Source organism: Myxine glutinosa, chromosome 12 (assembly GCF_964187855.1).
Source record: "Myxine glutinosa chromosome 12, kmMyxGlut1.1, whole genome shotgun sequence".
In the NCBI taxonomy this organism is placed as follows: domain Eukaryota; kingdom Metazoa; phylum Chordata; class Myxini; order Myxiniformes; family Myxinidae; genus Myxine; species Myxine glutinosa.
In genome coordinates, this window is record NC_136272.1 from 51,904,540 (window position 1) to 51,926,232 (window position 21,693).

General features: G+C 46.3%; 1 protein-coding gene across 4 annotated transcripts in view; it reads right to left on the reverse strand.

Annotated features, from left to right (window-relative positions):
• Positions 1 to 1,853: 1,853 nt before the first annotated feature.
• RXYLT1 (ribitol xylosyltransferase 1) overlaps positions 1,854 to 21,693 on the reverse strand; it is a 177,432-nt gene continuing 157,592 nt past the window's right edge. For all 4 annotated transcript variants that reach the window (XM_068132465.2, XM_068132466.1, XM_068132468.1 and 1 more), the window contains 2 exons: positions 17,941 to 18,111; positions 1,854 to 2,829 (listed from right to left, as the gene is read on the reverse strand). In XM_068132465.2, the coding sequence (XP_067988566.1) occupies positions 2,403 to 2,829; positions 17,941 to 18,111 (598 nt within the window). In that variant the 3' untranslated portion in view covers positions 1,854 to 2,402. The remainder of the gene's footprint in view (positions 2,830 to 17,940; positions 18,112 to 21,693) is intronic.

Here is a 21,693-nt window from a genome sequence, read left to right on the forward strand (position 1 = left end):
AGGGGTCGGAGTCTGGAGGGAGGAGTGGGGTGAGAGGAGGGAGTGGGGTGAGAGGAGGGAGTGGGGTGGGTGAGAGTAGGGAGTGTGGTGTGGTAGGAGGGAGGGAAAGGAGTGGGAGAAGGGACGTCTCCTCACACTCTCCGTGTGTGTGTCTCCTTCTCTCTGCCCCCCTCTCTTAGTATTTACATCAGTCCAGAGGGAGGAGAGCTGGGAGTCTGGGGGGAAGAGGGAGGGGAAGGATTGGAAGGAGGGAGGAAAAGAGGTGGGAGTCCAGAGGGAGGTTCATCAACAACTTTGATCTTTGGGGTGAAGTGGATGTTGGAGGAGGGAGGGGAAGGGGTGGAGTTGGAGGCTGGAGGGAAGGGTGGGGGGAGGAGGGAGGGCACAGGGTGGGAATCTGGATAGGCGTTGGGAGCAGGAGGGACGGGAAAGGGTGGGAATCTGGAGGTGTCAGGTGGGGTGGGAGCAGGGAGGGGAAGTGGTGGGAGGAGGGGATCCTGTGTTGCATGGCAAGGCCGAGTAACTTTGTGAGTATACAATATACAGTATATCATAATATTAATGTTGATGACATTTACAGCAATCATGAGACCTGCACAGTATCTATAAAATCAATGCATACATGCTTCCTTCAAGATTTCCTGTTATTTGAAATTTGATAATGGCACGAATTTCCTGATAATTTAAAAGATGAACCCAGTTCCCCTGTTATGCTGTGCGTCTGGTAACATTAATATGACATTGAAGATCTGAGACAAAGAGAGAATATTTTGATGAGTAGCTAAACCTGCACACCATCGACAGCAGCTTGTAATATGAAGGAAAACCCAGGCAAGGTTGAGGACAAGATCATCATCTTTTTGTATGCAGCCGGTGGCTGCTGGTTGCATCATTGCTGGGAGCTCGGCTGTGCCACTGATGCAATAAGCTATGCACACCTGCTGCTAAGCGGTCTAGTCGGGGTTTGAATCCTGACCCAGCTATAAACTGTCACTCTGGTGTTTCACAGGAAGGGTAATTCATCAATGTCTGCCAGCATTAGTGGATGTTAAAGATCCCACATTGTATTTGGCAAAGAGGTATTTGAGCTATCACCACGGCACGGAGCCCAAATTCCAAATACCTGCCCTAACTACTGCTGGGTGAGGGATAGCAAGCCACCCAGCATGACCCTGGCAAAGAAACTCCTTTAGCAGCACCAACTCTCTGTAACTGGATAGCCCCCTCCTCCCAGTAAGCTGGAACTCATTTTGCCAACCACAGAAGGATGATCTGGCTGAGTCAACCCACCTGGTATTAGGTAACAGCAAGACAGGACCTCAAACTCAAGACCATAAAATCTTAAGCCAACCACCGGAACCGTTAAGCCAACACCAGGCTTGGGGACAAGATATGTAGTACGGTACCGGTACTTTACTCCTTTCTCAAATGCCTTCAACACTCCTCATTACCGGGCATTATGTTTTCACACCTGTCTGTCTGTTTGTGCTGTGAACAAGATATCTCAAAAAGTTGTGGACGGATTCGGATGAAACTTGGTGGAGAGGTCGCGTGTGACAAAGAATAGTTGATTCAATTTTGGTGAAGATTCGAATCCGCATCCGGATCACAGAATTTTTTGAATGATTCTTCACCATTGATTGAAGAGGCTAAACCAGATATATAGCAGAATATCTCAAAAGGTTAAGAAAGAATTTGGACAAAACTTGGTGAACAAGTTGGGTGTTTGACAAGGACGAATCGATTCGATTTTGGTGAACATCCGAATCTGGATGTGGGTAGGATATAAGCCTGGTGGAGGTATGTGCTCTACCAAGTGCCGTTTTAGAGTCATCATGATATTCATCAAGAAATGAGATACTGTATTTATTTAAGCTTATAATTAAATAAAAAATTGGGTAACCAAAGGTACATCATACAGTGTTTACAAAGTCTCATCCAATATGGGAAAGAGTTCAGGAAGTTCTGGCAAGCAGCCTGTATATATACATTGTATTTTAGCAGTTGTAGGTTTTCCCAGGGAATTTGATCAACCTTCAGCATTGCGTTAACTTCACATTTCTGGCCTGCATAGGGTTGAGCAGATTGACCGTCAGTACCTCCTCCAAATGAATACGGTGTCATAAAGTCGTGATAAACAATCATGTTATTCGAGAAAACATGGTCAGGTCCACACCATCATTGGCGCAAATGTAACAAGTCTCATTGATAAGATTGCTTTGTTACCCAAGATAACTGTATAACTCGTCTAATGGCTTTACTTAAAAGTGGGACATCATTTTGTCTGGAATTCAAACAAATACAATGATGACAACTGAACCAGTCGACGATTCAACCTGTTGATTACCCAAAACATGCACAAGTCCCTCAAAATTGTAAAGTGCATTGATAATGCGAACAATTCACGTAGGTTCGTGGAAAAAAGCTTCACGGATAATTGTTGTGAAGTCCTCCCGCAGGTGCGCAAGGAAGTCATGGTACCATCGGACAAGACGGACTCGTCGTTGCACCTTCTCCCGCATGCTCAGCGCAAGTTCACGCCGCAAAATTTTTGGAAGCTCTCTCCAATCGGTCAGAAAGATGAAGGGAGCGTTTGAGGCCTTAAGGAGGTGCAATGGGATCGGAGACACATTTGAAGAGTTATCACTGTTGGTACCGCAGTAACCTGGAGTCATGACATCCTCCACCACAGGTACAGAGCCATATGCCGCTGCCTCGTAGATACGATAGCATTCTGTGTTGATGCCAACGGGACTCAGGGTCAGGTCGCTCTGCTGCAGTGCATGCTGGTAAAGGTCAAGACTTTCTGCCGTCTCCATTGGCTGCCATCTGAGGAACATTTTGCAACATTTCAACCATCTCATGCAAAAAAATTAAATAGGGGCGGTACCCCTGGGTGATCACCTGGTAGAGTGAAGCAGTATACTACACAGACTAAAGGTACTTTAAACAGTATAACTTTATTTTAAACGACTGTCAATGGTTGCTAAGAGACAGCATACTAACATAGTCATAAGGCTTTTTATTTTATTTTCTTTTTCCAACTATTTTGAGGGGCACCCGCCCCCACCACCCCCGCCCCCCAAACCCTCCCGCCCTCCCCCTCCTCCCATAGATCCCCATAGATCCCGATTTTTCTAACGCCGTGAAAACACTTTGGTGCACAAAAGGTGATGAAAGTTGTCGTCAAGTTTCATTGAAATCATGTGTGTAGTTTCGGAGGAAAATTCCTGTTACAATCATCTTTTTTGACCTGGACCCACTTTGACCCAAGGTAAACCCCCTTAAACCACAATTTTTTTTAATGTCGTGAATAAACTTGAGGTGCAACACAACAAATATCATTTTAGCCAAGTTTGGTCACAATCCCGTCAGCAGTTTCGGAGAAGAGGTTGCAAGTGTTTATGGACTGACGGACGGACGGACGATGCGCCATCCAATAAGCTCCCCTGAACTTCGTTCCAGGTGAGCTAAAAAGTAGCTTAAACCTACTGCCCAACACTACATGGTGTAGTATATGGGACATGAACTTGGGATCCTAGCATCATAAGCAAAAAATAATGTTATGATGCCATTCACAAATAAATATTTTACTCTCATCAAGTCAAATACCTGATGAGACAAATTCAATAAGAACTAGTTTGTGTTTTTGAACCCAGAACCCCAGAATTAATACCGATGATTCCAGTAAAAATCTCCAAAAATCAGTGTAAAAATAAATAAAGAAAACAACTCCAGGGTCCCAATTGTAACATAACATGAGTGGTATCGTAGTGAATCCTGAGGGGGTAGGAGATAGGGGGTCGTCAGCATAATCAAAATATTTTTTAGCTTCATTCAGGTTACGTATTGCGTCTCCATGTCAGTTTGGCGGGAGTGAAGCCATGATGAGATAACCGTCACACTCTTGAGTTGAGCAAGAAGTCCACCAAGCTGCCAAGAAAACCCTCCCTCACCCAATCATCTCTTGCTTTCCCTGCACAAGTCACATGCAGATTTTCCCCACTATCCCGTTCCCCCTTTTAACAGGACAAACGGTGACCGTTGTCCTTCTCTCAGTGCAGAGAAATGCATAACACATGTGACTTCCAATGTACAAAAACAAAGAAATCAAATATCTTAAATCATTAAATGGTAAAAAAAAATAATTAAATGAGACAGCAGCAACAGGCAATGGTGGATGCCAGAGTACACATGGCGGTTGTTAATTCGAACAAATGGATGGGAGGGGGGAAAACGAGGATCCGAGGAAGCATTCGTCCAATGACGAGTTGAGTAGCAAGATGGATTGTTCAGTATAACAATTGACATTGTTCAATGGAATGGAAGGAAAACCACAGTTATGGCTCGCAGTGGGATATGGTGAAGTCTCTGGTATGTTTGACGACATGTAATGCTCCAGTTCCTGACAAAGGACACATTTACACTCAAGTATCATAGAAATTCCACCTGAGGCATAGAAAAGCAGCAGGTACGTGAAAACAGCAGGTTCAGATGAATATCATGCGTATGTGTCATTGTGCACGCATATTCGGATCTGTCCATCTGATCAGACAGCATTCAGCTCTTCCTGTTCAGTATGACATAGCCATGTCCAATGTTCAGTCGGACAGTCTAGCTGCATTCCGGAAAGTATTTTCGAATTGGGGGAAGGATGAATGAAGATCAAGCTGCACGAGGGATTTTGCACAACTATGATGGAGAAGCATCATAAGTAAGTGGTGGACTCAGCAAATATAAGATAATGGAGAAGGTGCTGCTCCTTTGGTTATATTTTCCAAATCCCTCACCGATATAAAAATATCATTGTGCTTGCAACGTAGCAGGTTTCCTCCCACAAAGACACCGCATGCGAATAAATGGTAAATAATGTTTTAAAAGACGAAACACCGGGCTTGGCCCTCCACGATAAACAAAGCAGTCATCCATTGCTTTCAAAATTAATTGCAAAAAATGTGACTAAATTGGAATAAAACTCATCGTGCAGTTTACGTGTGTTCGATACTCTATCGATTCGATGAAAAACGAGCATGTCTCCGGAAGGAAGGCACTCAAATTTTATGCTTACAAGCCTCGGTGGCTTAATGATTAGAGCGTCCGCTCCAGTCTGGGAGGTCGGTGGTTCAAACCCAAGCCGAGTCATACCAAAGACGTTTTTTCAGACTTGCCCGTTCATTGCTTGATGCGTAGCATTTAAAAAGGATAGAGCACGGACAAACAACCATAGGGTGGTAATAATAGCACAGGATTTGATGCGCCAAGTGGCCTCCTCCTGCATCGAAGGTCCTTGTAAGGGAACGTATTATTATTTTACAACAAATGAATTTAAGTGACTGCAATTTCCAAGCAATCATCCGCTATCTTGACATCGCTCTGCATGTCCTAAGCGTAAAGGAAAAGAGATTGAAAACTTGGGACATGTCATGCTGCAGACAAGGAGGCAACAATATTTCATTTGGCAAGAGGATCAATGCACAATGCTCGAATTATGTTCATAAAGCATGGAAATATCGAACTTTACAAGAGTAGCATAATAATAATAATAATAATAATAATAATAATAATAATGAAAATCAAGATTTTTTACATGCAAGCAGTTATGGCCGGGTACCATTCCACCCCATTTTGATACAATCCCGCTTTGATACAACCCCGCTTTGATCGGATACCTGACCCATGATGTCATCTTTATCAAAATGAATTCAGAATGGGCCGTCAATCACATCTTTAAAGTTTTACAGTGATCGGATGATGTTTTTTAAAATCCAATACCAGCAGAAGTACCCGGCGTTGCCGGGTGGGGGCGGGGAGGCGGGAAGGGGGAGGAGGAAGGAGAGGAAGGGCGTTCATATATGTGCTGGTGGGTGAATGTGGCTCATGTTTCTGAGTTAAGTGTGATGCTGAAGGAGCAGTGCTCCTGCTTGAGACGGACGAAGTGACGGACAAGACACAAACTCGTCCGAGAAGATGTTTAATGTATAATCAACTCGGGAACTCTGAAAGCCCGTTTATCGGGTTCGCATACATATCATCCAAGCCAAAAAGCATACGTCAGAACCAAAGCCACGCCTCTCAGGCGAGGCACGCTTTGGTGGTCATGTGACCGACAGGTGCAAGCAATTATTATAACCTCGGCGCCGCGGTTTGGCCGCCGGTTACGTCACCGGCTGGGGCAAGGAGATTATGTTGCTGGTCTCGAGCTTTGGGGGACCCATTGGTCGCTACACACGCCCCCCCAGAATCGACTTGGTCCAGGAAGGTCAACCTGAGGGGGGTCCGGATGACCCGACCGAAACGACCTGGTCGCGGGGGGGGGGGGGGGGGGGGGTCCTGTGTGGTGGCGGGTGGCCGGGCGGGGGGTGCAGTGGACGGAGGGCGGCCGCGCCGCGGTGGGAGAGCCAGCCGTGGTGGCTGGCCGACGTCCATGTGGGCCGGCTTGAGGCGGTCCACCGAAATCCGGTCCGCCCGGCCGCCGATGCTGACGACGAAGGACTTGTTGTCCCGTCGTAGGACCCGGAAGGGTCCGTCGTATGGTGGCCGGAGCGGCCCCCGGTGCGCGTCGTGGTGCACAAAGACGTACTCCGCCGTGCGGAGTGCTGGGGGGATGTAGGATTCGGGGTCGCCGTGGCGGGACGTGGGCACCGGGGCGAAACGTTGGGCGGCCTCCTGAAAGTCCGTGCGCTGGCGCGCGGCGGACCAGAGGCTGGTGGCGTCGGGCACGAACTCGCCCGGGACGCAGAGGGCCTGGTCGTACACCAGCTTGGCGGTGGACGCCTGGAGGTCCTCCTTTGGAGCCGTGCGGAGGCCCAAAAGGACCCACGGGAGCCGGTCGGCCCAGCCGTCGTCCTGGAGGCCGGCCATGAGTGTGGCCTTCATGGAGCGGTGGAACCGCTCGCACAACCCGTTGGCCTGGGGGTGGTAGGCCGTGGTGCGGTGCAGGGTAACGCCCAATGTGCGGGCGACCGTGCCCCACAGTTCGGACGTGAACTGTGGGCCGCGGTCCGACGAGATGTCCGCCGGTGCGCCGAAACGCGCGACCCAGGTGGCGATGAACGCCTGGGCCACGTCGGCGGTGGTGGTGGAGGCGAGGGGCACGGCCTCCGGCCACCTGGTGGTCCTGTCCACCATGGTAAGCAGGTGGGTGAACCCCTGCGATGGGGGAAGGGGACCCACCAGGTCCACGTGGACGTGGTCGAAACGTCGCTCGGGCACGGTGAAAGGAGCCAGCGGAGCCTGGGTGTGACGGTGGACCTTGGCCCGCTGGCAGGGTGTGCAGGCGTTGGCCCAGTCGCAGACGTCCCGACGCAACCTGTGCCAGACGAAACGTGCCGACACCAGCCTCTGGGACGCCTTCCGGCCCGGGTGAGAGAGGCCGTGGAGCGAAGCAAAAATGCGACGCCACCAGGTGACCGGCACAACGGGGCGAGGTCGGCCTTGGGAGACGTCACAAAGCAGGACCGTGTCCGCGAAGGGGACGTCAGCCAAGCGGAGGCCCGTGTCCGCCACCCGGAGCGCCTGCACTGTGCCGTCGGTGGCCTGGTCCGTCGCCATCAGGGCGAAATCGACGCCGAGGTGGACGGCGTTGGCGCCGGCTTGAGAAAGGCAGTCGGCCACGGCGTTGTCCTTTCCGGCGACGTGCCGGATGTCCGTGGTGTATTCCGACACGGCGGAGAGGTGGCGCTGCTGGCGGGCCGACCACGGCTCCGTGACCTTGGCCATGGCGAAAATCAATGGCTTGTGGTCGACAAAGGCCGTGAACGGGCGGCCCTCCAGGAGGTGGCGAAAATGGCGGACGGCCAGGTACAGCCAGAGGAGCTCACGGTCGAAAGTGCTGTACTTCAACTCGTTGGGCAGGAGTTGCCGGCTGAAGAACGCGAGCGGCTGCCAGGCCCCGTTTACCCATTGTTCATGAACCGCGCCCACGGCGTAGTCGGAGGCGTCCGTGGTGAGGGCGATGGGAGCATGGGGTACCGGGTGGGCCAGCAGCGTGGCGTTGGCGAGGGCCCGTTTTGCGCCGGTGAAAGCAGCGTCCATGTCCGTGGACCAGACGACGTCGCGCTTCGCCGGCTGGCCGCGGAGGGTGGTGTACAAGGGCCGCATGAGTTGCGCCGCTCGGGACATGAAGCGGTGATAAAAGTTGACCATCCCGAGGAACTCCTGCAGCGCCTTGACAGAGCGGGGGCACGGGAAAGCGGCGATGGCCTCGACTTTGGCCGGTAGCGGCACGGCGCCGTTCCGGGTGATGCGGTGGCCCAAAAAGTCGATCGTCGCCGCACCAAAGTGACATTTGGCCGGGTTGACGATCAAGCCGTGCTCGCTGAGGCGGCCGAACAGCGTCCAGAGGTGGAGGAGGTGCTCGGCTCTGGACGTGCTGGCGACGAGGATGTCGTCCAGGTAGGTAAAGAGGAACGGCAAGTCGCGCAGCACGCCGTCCATCAGGCGCTGGAACGCCTGTGCCGCGTTTTTGAGGCCGAAGGGCATCCGGAGGAATTCGAAGAGGCCGTAGGGTGTAATAACGGCCGTCTTCGGGATGTCGGCTGGGCGGACGGGCACCTGGTGGTACCCCCGAATCAGGTCCACTTTTGAAAAAATGGTCCGCCCCGCCAACCGGGCGGAAAAATCCTGGATGTGCGGGACGGGGTACCTGTCAGGGGTAGTGGCGTCGTTGAGGCGGCGGTAGTCGCCGCATGGCCGCCATCCGCCTCCCGGCTTCGGGACGATGTGCAGCGGCGAGGCCCAGGCGCTGTCGGAGCGCCGCACGATGCCGAGGCGCTCCAGCACGGCAAACTCGGCCTTGGCGATGGCGAGTTTGGCTGGGTCGAGACAGCGAGCTCGGGCGTACACCGGTGGGCCCGTAGTGGGAATATGATGCTCGATGCCGTGACGCACCGCGACGGCCGAAAACGTCGGTCGCGTGAGGGCCGGGAACTCCGCGAGGAGACGCGCGAAGTCGTCTGCCAACGGGAGGACGCAGGAAAGCTCGGTGGGCGCGGAACGGCTCAAGGTGCACGCCAGCGAGCTGAAAGTTTCGGCGTTGACGAGACGCCGGCGTTTAACGTCGACCAGCAGCCCATGGGCGCAAAGGAAATCGGCACCGAGCAAAGCAATGGGGACGTCCACCGTCACGAACTCCCAGCGAAAGAGCTGGCTGCCAAAGCGGAGGGTGACGGTGCGTGGGCCGAAGGTGCGGATGGCGGAGCCGTTGGCCACGATTAAGGAGGGGCCGCAAATGGCGGCCCGCCTGTCCTCCGCCGAAGCGGGAATGACGCTCAGCTGAGCGCCGGTGTCGCAGAGAAAACGCCGCCCCGACGCTTGGTCCGCGATGAATAGCAGGCTTCCGGAACGGCCGGCGCTCATGGCTGGTAGTGAGCGCCGGCCCGACCGTTTCTCGACTTGCCGAACGTGCACGGGGGTCGACATGATCGGGCCCGCCGCCCGAACCTGGCGTGGAAATAACACCAGGCCGGTTCTGGCGGGGGCTCCGGTCGACGCGTCGGGACCGGGCGACGCGGCGTCGCCGCTGCCAGTCGCGCCGGCCCGGCGGCCTCCGGGAAGGAAGCTGCGTGGCGGGCGTCGGGCGGGAAACTGCACCGCGGGCGCCGACTGGGCGGCGGGCGGGCTCCCGGCAGCCACCCCAACGAGCTGGCTCACCGCTCCGACGAGCTGGCTTGCCGAATAGATCTTGTCGGCCTCCCTGGCGAGGTCGCGGGGGTTCGCGATGGTCGTGCTTGCCAGGGCGACCCGTACCTGGGCCGAGAGCTGGCGGAGAAAAAGCTCTCGGAAAAGGAAATCCAAGGGGTGCTCGCCGAGCAACGCGAGCATGTAGTCCATACGTTCGGACGGGCGCATATCGCCGAGCTCAGGAAGGTCGAGCAGGCGCCGTGCGCGTTCAGCCGGGGAGAGGGCGAAAGCGCCCAGAAGAAGTGCCTTGATGGCGTCGTACTTGCCGTCAGCGGGCGGGCTCTGGAGGAGGCTCAGGCAGCGGGCGGCGGTCACGGAGCCGAGCGCGGCGACCACGTAATGGTATTTAGTGGTGTCCTCCGTAATGCCACGCAGGGCGAACTGGGAGTCCGCCTGAGCGAACCAGACGGCGGCATGTGCTTCCCAGAAAGTGGGCAATTTGAGGGACACTGCCGTGTCCATCGCGTGTCGTAAACTCGGGGTCACCAGTGAAGGAGCAGTGCTCCTGCTTGAGACGGATGAAGTGACAGACAAGACACAAACTCGTCCGAGAAGATGTTTCATGTATAATCAACTCGGGAACTCTGAAAGCCCGTTTATCGGGTTCGCATACATATCATCCAAGCCAAAAAGCATACGTCAGAACCAAAGCCACGCCTCTCAGGCGAGGCACGCTTTGGTGGTCATGTGACCGACAGGTGCAAGCAATTATAACCTCGGCGCCGCGGTTTGTCCGCCGGTTACGTCACCGGCTGGGGCAAGGAGATTATGTTGCTGGTCTCGAGCTTTGGGGGACCCATGGGTCGCTACAATGCCGATCAGGAAGAAGAAGAAGCCATACTAACAAATTTGTACACTTCCGGAATTGTTTGATTTATTTGTATTCAAATGTCTGGTGATTGTTTTGTATTTATTTATGCGAATGTGTACTTGTATATAACTGTCATTAATTTTAAAAGGCTTAGGCAGTATCGAGAATTTTTTTTTTTTTTTACTCCAAACAAACCGATCTTTTTTTGGCCTAAAACACTCCCAGGCACTCACTGATGAACCTCTGAAAGTTTGACGTAGATCCGTTCAGCCAACTCTGAGAAAAATGGCAACACACAGACAGACAGACAGACATCTCTCTCATATAGGAGATGGCTGCGAGACCATGTGGCCGATGGTATTGAAATTTTCAACCAATATTCCCCTATGCCTCATCAATCATGTTTTAAAAAAATATTTATCTGAAACCGTTTCACCTACCCATGCAATACTTTACAAATATGATCCACTACGTTTGCTGCATACATGTTAATGATTATGTCATCAGTCAAGTCATGTGTTGTGGAGGCCACAATAGCTTCAAGGAAAATATTAAATAATTATATGTCAGAAACCGCTGAAGCTATCGATGCGAGACTTTGCAGTTATGATCCATTACCCTTGCTGTATATATTGTGATATGTTTCACATCGATAGGTTAAGCGACTTCGGAGAAGGTTTTTAAATATCGGTGTTCAAACTAATATAGCTGCCAAATCACGTGGCCTATAACATCAAAAATTTACACTCCGCATATGTTTGGGTGTGCGATCACGTGTGTGAAGTTTCATGTTGATCGGATAAGGTTCCTTTTTCTATCCAAGATGGCTGCCAAACCATGTGACCTATTACATCATAATTTTCAAAGTATATGCAGCAATGGTGTTAGATGACGTTTGTGAAGTTTGGCATCAATAGGGTAAGCAGTTTCAGAGAAATATTATTTCATATTTTCCTTTAATCCAAACTGGCTGCCACACCATGTGACCGATGACGTTTTCATGATCACCCTTTAATCACCATGCCTAGTTGATGAGACGCATAAAGTTTCGAGTCAATCGGTTCAGGGGTTTGGGAGATGTTTTTTAAGGTTTTAGGTTAAATCCAATATGGCTGCCAGACCACTTAACCAATGATGTCATATTTATCAATCTTTATTCTGCATGCCTAAGTGATCATTTGTGTGGAGTTTCACTTTGATCTCTAAAGCGACTATGGAGAAGAAAATATCTGAACGGTTTATTCTTCAAAAAAAATATGGCTGCCGCAATATGTGACCTATGACATCAAAAATGTAATATTTCAATACAAATGAGTCATAGATCATATGTATGTAGTTTCAGATGTTTTGCATAAGGCATTTGATTAAAACATTTTACAGCTGGTCTACCACTTCTCCAATGGCATCATCATTATCATGCTTTTGTTCCACATTGGGAGTACTTGACAATGTGACAAGTTTCAGATTTTTCCGTTCAGCAGTTTCCGATAAATAAATAAATAAAATTTGTGTTTAATCCAAGATGGCTGCCATAACACGTGACCTATGACATTACAATTACATTAAAACATTCTACATGTGGTTCGCTCTTCACCTCAAAGTTTTGTCTCAATCGGACATATGGTTGCTGAGAAAAAAAGATGAAGAAAATAATAGAGCAAGGAAGGCCAAAAACGGGACGAAGAATAAAAAGAAACATAAAATCAATAGGGTTCCAGAGCCTGAAAGGCATATGGTACCCTAATCTATATAATAATACCGTAAGGACTCGACTTTGTTATCCCTTTTACGCCGCACCCAGTGACCCGATGCCCATGGCACTAATGGATTTACGATCTACGAACCGCGCTCTTTGTTTATCACGTACAGACATACTCGAAAAATCTGAATTAGCCGACGTTGGGGCCCAAAAGCATCCGATTAACTGCCGATACGACGCCATCTTACGACGCCATCGTATTGGCGTCTGATGGGCGAAGGCGAAGCAAGCCATCCGCTGATTGGACAGGCGAAGGCGAAAGCAAGCCGTCCACTGAGTGGACAATCCAGAGCATGCATTTGTGCCGGTGTCGGCGATCGTTGTTCATATACGCACTCTTCATTCTCATCTTTCTTCCTAACTCTTACTCGGACAAGCAAATCCCCTATGCCATCCATAATGGTACACTCTATCCATACACCACATCCTCCCTTCCGTGGATGTTCCACGGGTTTCGGCAAGTTAATAATAATAACTAAAATGGCACTCGGTCGAGCACATACCTCTGTCAGGCTGAACTTCTTTTTTTTTTCCTATACATAGTTTTCTTTTCATATACAGTATACAGTCGAGGCTCGTGGAAGAGCTACGTACTAGTACACTGGATGGATTAGGACGAAAACAGGAAAAAAAGAAACAGCAGAGAGAGAAGGGAAACACTAACAGTACATCCGAAGGCAAAGACAGAGGGAGGCGAACAAACAATGGGTGTGGGGATGAAGCATGAGGTGGGTTAACTAGGGTAGAAAAGATCATGATTTTGGATTGGGAATTATCTGAGATGGTGGTGTACAGCTGTCTTGAAGACCTGGAGGGAAGAGTGAGATTGAAGAGAATGTGGAAGTTGTTTGCACAGGTGGGAAAAAGGAAGAACAAATGAGTTTACCTTTTATTTCCCACTGATGGACCAATCTGAATTTGAACCTGAACCAAAATCTAATCGGCTTGTTCTTGTCACATACCCAACTCAACCACCAAGTTTTGTCATAATCCATCCATAACTTTTTGAAACATCGTGCTACATATCGTTTTTGGTCCCATCACTCAATGGTGAAGAATCACTTTTATAATTCTAATATCTGGATCCGCTTCTGGATCCTCACCAAAATCTAATCAATTTGTCCTTGTCACTCACCCAACCTATCCACCAAGTTTCGTCCATGACTTTTGGGGATATCCTGCTCACAAACAGACAGACAAACAGACAAATAAACAAACAAAGAAAGAGGGGTGAAAACATAACCTTCATCACCTCCTTCACCACCTTTGGTGTCAGAGGTAATAATAATATGTTAGTCCAGAGGTAATAGAAAGCGCTGCCCAGTCAGTGCAGAAAACTACGTAGATCATAAGTAATAAGAATTTTAAAAACGGAATTTATAAAGGTTTTCAGTTCAGACAAAAAGAAGGAAAATGATGTGAAAGAATGGGTGTTCAGAGGCAAAGGGTTGATGAGCCTACTTTAAACAGGCCTGATCACCAACCAATTACAGCCTGGTTATTAGAGACGGTGGGTTTTTTTTTTTGGTTTTTTTTTTTTGTTTTTATTAGAGACGGTGGAGATTTGGCAAACACGAGAACATGTCATTCAACTAAGCTCATTCAACTAAGTAAAATCAAGCTTCCATAAGTGAGATATGACAATGTCTGAACTCAAGTGCAAGAAGTTGAGCATTACGTAAGTACGAGTATCTTGGACGTTTTGTCATCCATATAATTTTTTTTTAAATCTGAGCGTTAGTGGAAAGGTGAATGGTTCAGATGGGGTTCAATGTCTATCCGCAAAACCCAATAAATTACAAACATTTGAGTTGATGCTTTTTGACACATCTCAAAGAAGTGCACAAACAAAGGTCAACATTCTTAACAGATTGTTCGCTTCTGTTTTCGATTCCGTTTGTATCGAGAAAGCCACAATGGTGTGGCAACCGCAAAAACTTTCTGACTATCATGTTGCAAAATAAATTCATTGCAGTCATCAAAATTAACCTTTCAAATGAAGCTAAGACGTATAGACAGAAATGCTACAACAAAAACAGTCCCTTAGAAGTACAACTGAACACTTATTGTTTTTATTATTTTATTTAACCAGATGGAAAAGTAGGTTTCATTTCCCCCTCCAAAGTATTATGTAACTTAACTGTGTAGCACCGAGAAACAAATTTGTACATGTATATCTCGAGGGCAAGCAGTGGACTACCATCACATGTCATCCCCCATCCCTACCCGCAATCATTTCTACCCCCGTTAACCCTACCAAACTCAATCAACCTACTTGCATGTCACTGTGTTTCCTCCCCTCTTCTCTTTTCTGTTCGTTCATTCATTCCCTAGCTTGTTTTGTCTGCATATAGCCCCACAGCCCCTCTGTAAATACAATGGCATTTTACTCTTCCATGAGCCTAGACTTTCTATCCAAACAAAACTAATATACAGGGCCCTCCATAAGTATTGGAACAGTGAAGTAAAATTTGTTATTATTGCTATATAATCAAGAAATTTGGATTTGAGATCAAAATATGAATATACGGCAAAAGTACAGAAGGTCATCTTTTATTTCTTGGTTTTCTATGTCGGTATGTTTCACCATTGTAGAACAAGAGCACTGTTTATGTTCAGTCTCCCCATTTTAGGTAAGCATAAATATTGAAACAAATGACTGATAGGTATTTCTTGGTCCTCATGTGTGTATTGTTGCATTGATTGTTCACACATAGGAAAGCTGTGAATGTCTAGTTTTAGCCTTTGCTTTTGCCTTTGGAATCTGCATTTGGAGTCAGTAGGCATTAAACAAAATGAAGACCAGAGAACTGTCTATGAAAGAAAAACAAGCAATGTGGAAGCTGAAAGAACTAAATAATTCAATTAGAACCATTGCACAAAATAGGGCATTGCAAATACAATAATTTGGAATATCTTGAAAAGAAAGAAACCACGAGTGTACTTAGCAAAATATAACAGCCAGGTTGGTCAAGGAAAACAACTGTAGTTGATGACAGAACTAGAACAACACTCTTCGTCGGCACGACGTCGACCAATATGCCTCCGTCCACATTATTACATCATTATAACACTTGTACAAAGTTTGATTTAAATCCATTCAGCTGTTCTCAAGTTATCACATTTTTACCTGACATGACCTCTGACCTTTGGTATATGTCCTTGGAACCCCAAAATCTAATCAGTTAATCTTTACATCATTATACATACCTGTATCAAGTTTGAATTAGATAACTTCAGCCATTCTCAAGTTATAGACCTATTACAGACTTTTACCTTTGACCTCTTGACCCCAAAATTTAATCAGTTCATCTTTACATCATTATACAAACCTGTATCAAGTTTGAATTAGATAACTTCAGCCAATCTCAAGTTATAGATATATTACAGACTTTGACCATTGAACTTTGACCTCTTGACCCCAAAATTTAATCAGTTCATGTTTACATCATTCTACATACCAGTACAAAGTTTTCATTGAAATTCCTTCAGCTGTTCACAAGTTATCAATTTTTTACTTGACATGACCTTTGCCATATGACCTCTTAACCCCAAAATCTAATCAGTTAATCTTTATATCATTATACATACCTGTACCAAGTTTGAATTACATCCCTTCAGCCATTCTCAAGTTATAGACCTATTACAGACTTTTACCTTTGACCTCTTGACCCCAATATCTAATCAGCTCATCCTTACATCATTCTACATAATTATACCAAATTTGGTCAGAATCCCATCACTAGTTCACAAGTTATCACGGTAACAAGATTTTTACCTAACATGACCTCTGACCTTTGGACTTTAACCTCGTGACCCCAAAATCGAATCAGTCCATCTTTACTTCATTATACATACCTGCACCAAGTTTGACTAAGATCCTTTCAGCCATTCTCAATCTCAAGTTATTGCAGTAACGAAAACCTATCACAAATGAACGAACGGACGGACGGACCATCTAAAAACATAATGCCTCCAGCGACTTCGTCAGCAGAGGTATAAAATCATCAGAGCTGTGAAGAAAAACCCGAAAACAACTGTCAATCACATCACCATCAACCTTCAGAGTGCAGGGACGAAAGTATCGCAATCTACCATTTGCAGAAGACTTCAACAGCAGAATTACAAAGGCTACACTGCAGGATGCAAACTTCTCATCAGCACCAAAAATAGAAAGGCCAGATTAGAATTTGCCAAAAATGCAGAGGTGAGCTAGTAGAGTTCTGGAACAAGGCTTTACAGACAGATAAGACCAAGATAAACCTTTACTAAAGCGATGGGAAGGTGAAGGTGTGGAGAACGGAAGGAACTGCAAATGATCCAAAGCATACTTCCTCATCTGTGAAGCATGGGTAAGGTAGTGTCATGGCTTGGGCTTGCATTGCTGCCTCTGGAACTGGCTCCTTCATCTTTATTCATAATGTAACTAATGATGGCAGCAGCAGAATGAATTCGGAGGTGTACACAAACATTTTGTCCGCCTATGTAAAATAACATTCCTCCAAACTCATTGGGCGGCACTTTACCATGCAGCAAGACAACGACCCAAAATACACTGCCAATGCAACCAAGGAGTTCATTAGGGGAAAAATTGGAAGGTTTTAGACTGACCAAGTCAATCTCCTGATTTAAATCCAATGGAGCGTTACACTTGCTGAAGAGGAGACTAAAGTCAGGAACCCCCAAAACAAACAACAACTAAAAATGGCTGTAGTAAAGGCTTGGGAAAGAATCTCAAAGGAAGATAGCATTAGTTTGATGATGTTGACGGGTCACATGCTCGATGGAGTTATTGAATGCAAGGGATATGTAACCAAATACTATCTATTATACAATTTTAATTTACTTCAAGTTAATCTGTTCCAATACTTATGCTTACCTAAAATGGTGGGACTGAACATAAAAAGTGCTATTGTTCGACTATAGTAAAACATATATACATAGAAAAACAATAAATAAAATCTAACCTTCTTTACTTTTGCCTCATATTCATATTTTGATCTCAAATCCAAATTTCTTGAGTATATAGCATAATAACAAAATTGACTTCACTGTTACAATACTTATGGAGTATTTGTTAGGGTTAGGGTAAATAACCAAGGCACTGTATGTTGGCTCAAGGCAAGCCAACATATGTTATATAGACAGTTAATTTGAAAATGAAAATGCACCACCAACTCTCTAGGGCTTCAAGGTTGCATTGCAGCACTCTCTCGTGTTATCGGCCTCCATATCCACCTCTAATCCTTTCTACCCCCAATAGCACTAGCAAACCCAAGCATATAACTTTCCGGTTTCCTCCAACTTCTCTCCCCATTCCCTTGCTTGTTGAGTCCACTGGTGTCCCAATATCAGTACATTGCCTTGGTGGAAGGGTTAGGTAGTTGACAAAAACCAGCCAATTTGATTTTGTTACCTGCAATCACCACACCTTCCCATGAGCCTCAATCTTGCATGCAAAAAGGATTTGTAAAGAAAATGGAGAGAAAGACCCAATGATCCCTCAAAGGTCAGGAGGGCATCATATACTGGACATTCAGGGTTGAGGGGTGGTGGGGTAAAAATTGGGAGAGCAGTAGGGGAGTAAGGAAGGTGTGGGTGTGGTTAAACAGCCATTTTGCACAACTCGTAAATAAACGTCCCCTTTGCAAAAATGTCTGCGACTGATAAAAATGAAATCAAACCTTACTGGGTACGCGTGTGCATGAAACACATTCCAGAGAGGCCTTCTTGGGACAAGATGTTCAGCATCATTTCCCGGGAAGACCCTGGGTAGACAGTACCAAGGAAGTTGCAGATGTAACGCCTTGGTGTCTCCAATTTCAAATCTTCTGGCTTCACCAATGGAAAATGTCGATATCTAAAAGAACAGTGCAAAACAAATCCGCATTGTCTGCAAACTTTGGTGATTCTATCAGCCGGACTGCACTGGAACACAGAGCACTATGCAGTCATTGTAGGATCAAGACCTTGCTGGTCAATAGGAACGTTTCTCATCACCATCACACCTGCCTCACACCCTAAACCTTCAACCAATGTGTGCAAAAAGACAGAAAGTAAAAAAAAAACAAAAAAAAAAACAACGAAATTCCCTCATCAGATTGTGGACTTCTCGTCTCTCCTTCCTTCTTGTTGTATCGCAATGTTGTACAAGACTCAGGTTTTATCAGCTGAAGGTTGACAGAGGGCTGGCTCCCCTGGCACACATCTTGCTCAGCTTGACGCCATGGAAACCAAGGCTTTCAAGATCATTGAAATCTCTCACGATGAAGCTTAGTCAATGGATTATCACTTCCCCATCCCCGACAGGTCGGTGGTCTCTCTGTCTTCTTCCACCTCATTTCTGGTCTTGCACCCTCTGCCCTCTCCGTGCTCTTTCCCCTCCTACCCCTCCCCAACCACCAAGTATCTGCAGGATTCATGCAGTCCACCAGCAATACCCCTCCAAGTGAAACTGTCTAAATCCAGAACCACTGCTCACCTCCACTCGTTTATTCCTCCCTTTCCCACCTGTGGAACTACCTTCCACACTCTCTTCAATCTAAATCTTCCCGACCGATCTTCAAAACAGCTATTCACCACCATCTCATGTCATCCCCCATCCAAAGCCATTTTCTTTCCTACACCCATTAAACCACCCCCACACCTCCCAAAATTTTGCTTATGTATCCATCTTGTTCACCCCTTGCGTTCCCCCTTACCCCTTATTGTTACCTGCATCCCTTATTTGTCCCTATCCGTCTACCTTCTCCCTCCCCCCTGCTATTGGTGTTTCCCCTTTCTCCTGCTACTCCTTTTGTTATGTTGTGTCCTGATGTGTTCTGTGTCCGAGCTCTTCTGTATTAAAAAGAGGTGAGTAAAGCGCCAAGGCAAGCAAAATGAAGCTGAATTAATTTTTGGTCATTCGTATTTGTTGCTCATAATATATGAAGACGCCCAAAATATAAGCTTCACTTTGCTCCCACAATGGTTAAGAAACCTTTGTCAACCTTCAATTGGTAAAACCTATCATTTGAATTGTCTGCCGACAAAGAACGACACTGAATTCGACAAAGTCTGTCTCAAGATCACAAGCTGTCTCATGTCATTGGTAAATATTTGGGCCACAAATGCCCGACTCGTGCGAGGCCACATTTCCTCAATCTACGATGATTAGAATGTCTTACAACTCATCTGACAAAGATATTTTGCATTTCAGATGGAATAGGCAACAAATGCCATCAAAACACCCTGAGCAACGAACATGTCAAATCAAATGCCAGAAATTTGTCTCAGACTCATCTCCATTAGTGCGTTCACGTTAGCATTTGCTCTGGTGGTTGAACTTGGGCCTACAGTGGTGTATCCTTTGCAATTCCTGGCAACCAAGGCGATGTCTTTGTGCTGTTTCTCTGGGCGAGGTCAACGCACGCGTGCAAGTTATTGAATGCAAGTTCGGCCTTTCCATAAGCAGTGCAGTTTTGGCAGACAAAATGGACGTCTTAATGTTCTCATTGATGTCAATTACCTTTTGTGGTACAATCAATGAATCAGTGCATGGAGTGAATGATCGACAAAAATTCTGAGGATGATGACATTTCCCAGACCATTCATATGGAAAACAGAAAGCATTCTCTTGTGCAGACAATAGATTTTATATTCCTTTTAATTATTTCCTATTGGTGTTTGAATACTCGTAAAATTATAAAAGCAACAACTTTTAAACTGTGAATTAAAATATGGATTCACAGTTCTGAAATGGATTGGTAATGTGTACGCAAATCATCAGCAAATGTATCGGTACATGACCTGAGTCAATATCCATCCATGTGGCCTGGCCACTTCAGTTTACGAATAAATAGGAGTCATTACCCTGCGCTCGCGAAGCGAAAAGCAGGGTTAAGCATTCATGAACGTACGTGTCTGCATTTCAGTAAAGTAAAGTGTGTGCCGTGTCAGCATTTCAAAAATGCATTTTCCTCCTGTAGAGGAGGGCCTCCTCCTGTAGAATATTTTAATGCTAATCATGACGTCATTGGTCATGTGGTACAGGCGCCATCTTGGAAAAACCAAAAAATGTTGCACCTCTATATCTCCAAAACCGCTCTATGGAAAAAATTGAAACGTGGTTCATTGTAAATAACTCTATATGGGGAATAGGTGTTGCTAACGATGACGTCATTGGTGCCATAATTATGACGTCATAATTTGACAGAGACAACACTTAGTCTGATCAGTTTGAAATTTCTTGAGCATGATATATGCAAGAATTATTTACAAAATATAAATTTATGATGTCATCGCTCACGTGGTCTGGCAGCCATATTGGATCAAAAAAAAAGAAACGTTCAAAAACAGAAGAGTTTGCTCACACCAAGTTGACTGTGCAGGGTAAGAATTCTATGAAAACCATCGAGTTTAACAAATGTAACCTGTTACATTCACATATCTCACCTGCCTGCTTCCTGATAACAACCTTTCATATAATATATGCCGGCAATACAAGCCAGGTGGTGTAAACGCTGCAATAAAAAAGTGCTTTTCCAAGTGAGACATGGAATGTTTTGCATTTCCTCAACAGTAATAGGCCAAAAATAGCAAGCATATTGTTGTGTCAATGAAGGTACGAGCTTGGTGAACAGAAAAATCCCTAGTAATAGAACAAGGTACCAGCTTGCTGAACAGAGAAATCCCTAGTAATAGAACAAGGTACCAGCTTGCTGAACAGATAAAGATCCCTATAAATAACCATGGTACCAGCTTGCTAAACAGATAAAGATCCCTATAAATAACCAAGGTACCAGCTTGCTGAACAGAGAAATCCCTAGTAATAGAACAAGGTACCAGCTTGCTAAACAGATAAAGATCCCTATAAATAACCAAGGTACCAGCTTGCTAAACAGATAAAGATCCCTATAAATAACCAAGGTACCAGCTTGCTGAACAGATAAAGATCCCTATAAATAACCATGGTACCAGCTTGCTAAACAGATAAAGATCCCTATAAATAACCAAGGTACCAGCTTGCTGAACAGAAAAATCCCTAGTAATAGAACAAGGTACCAGCTTGCTGAACAGAGAAATCCCTAGTAATAGAACAAGGTACCAGCTTGCTAAACAGATAAAGATCCCTATAAATAACCAAGGTACCAGCTTGCTAAACAGATAAAGATCCCTATAAATAACCAAGGTACCAGCTTGCTGAACAGATAAAGATCCCTATAAATAACCATGGTACCAGCTTGCTAAACAGATAAAGATCCCTATAAATAACCAAGGTACCAGCTTGCTGAACAGAGAAATCCCTAGTAATAGAACAAGGTACCAGCTTGCTAAACAGATAAAGATCCCTATAAATAACCAAGGTACCAGCTTGCTAAACAGATAAAGATCCCTATAAATAACCAAGGTACCAGCTTGCTAAACAGATAAAGATCCCTATAAATAACCAAGGTACCAGCTT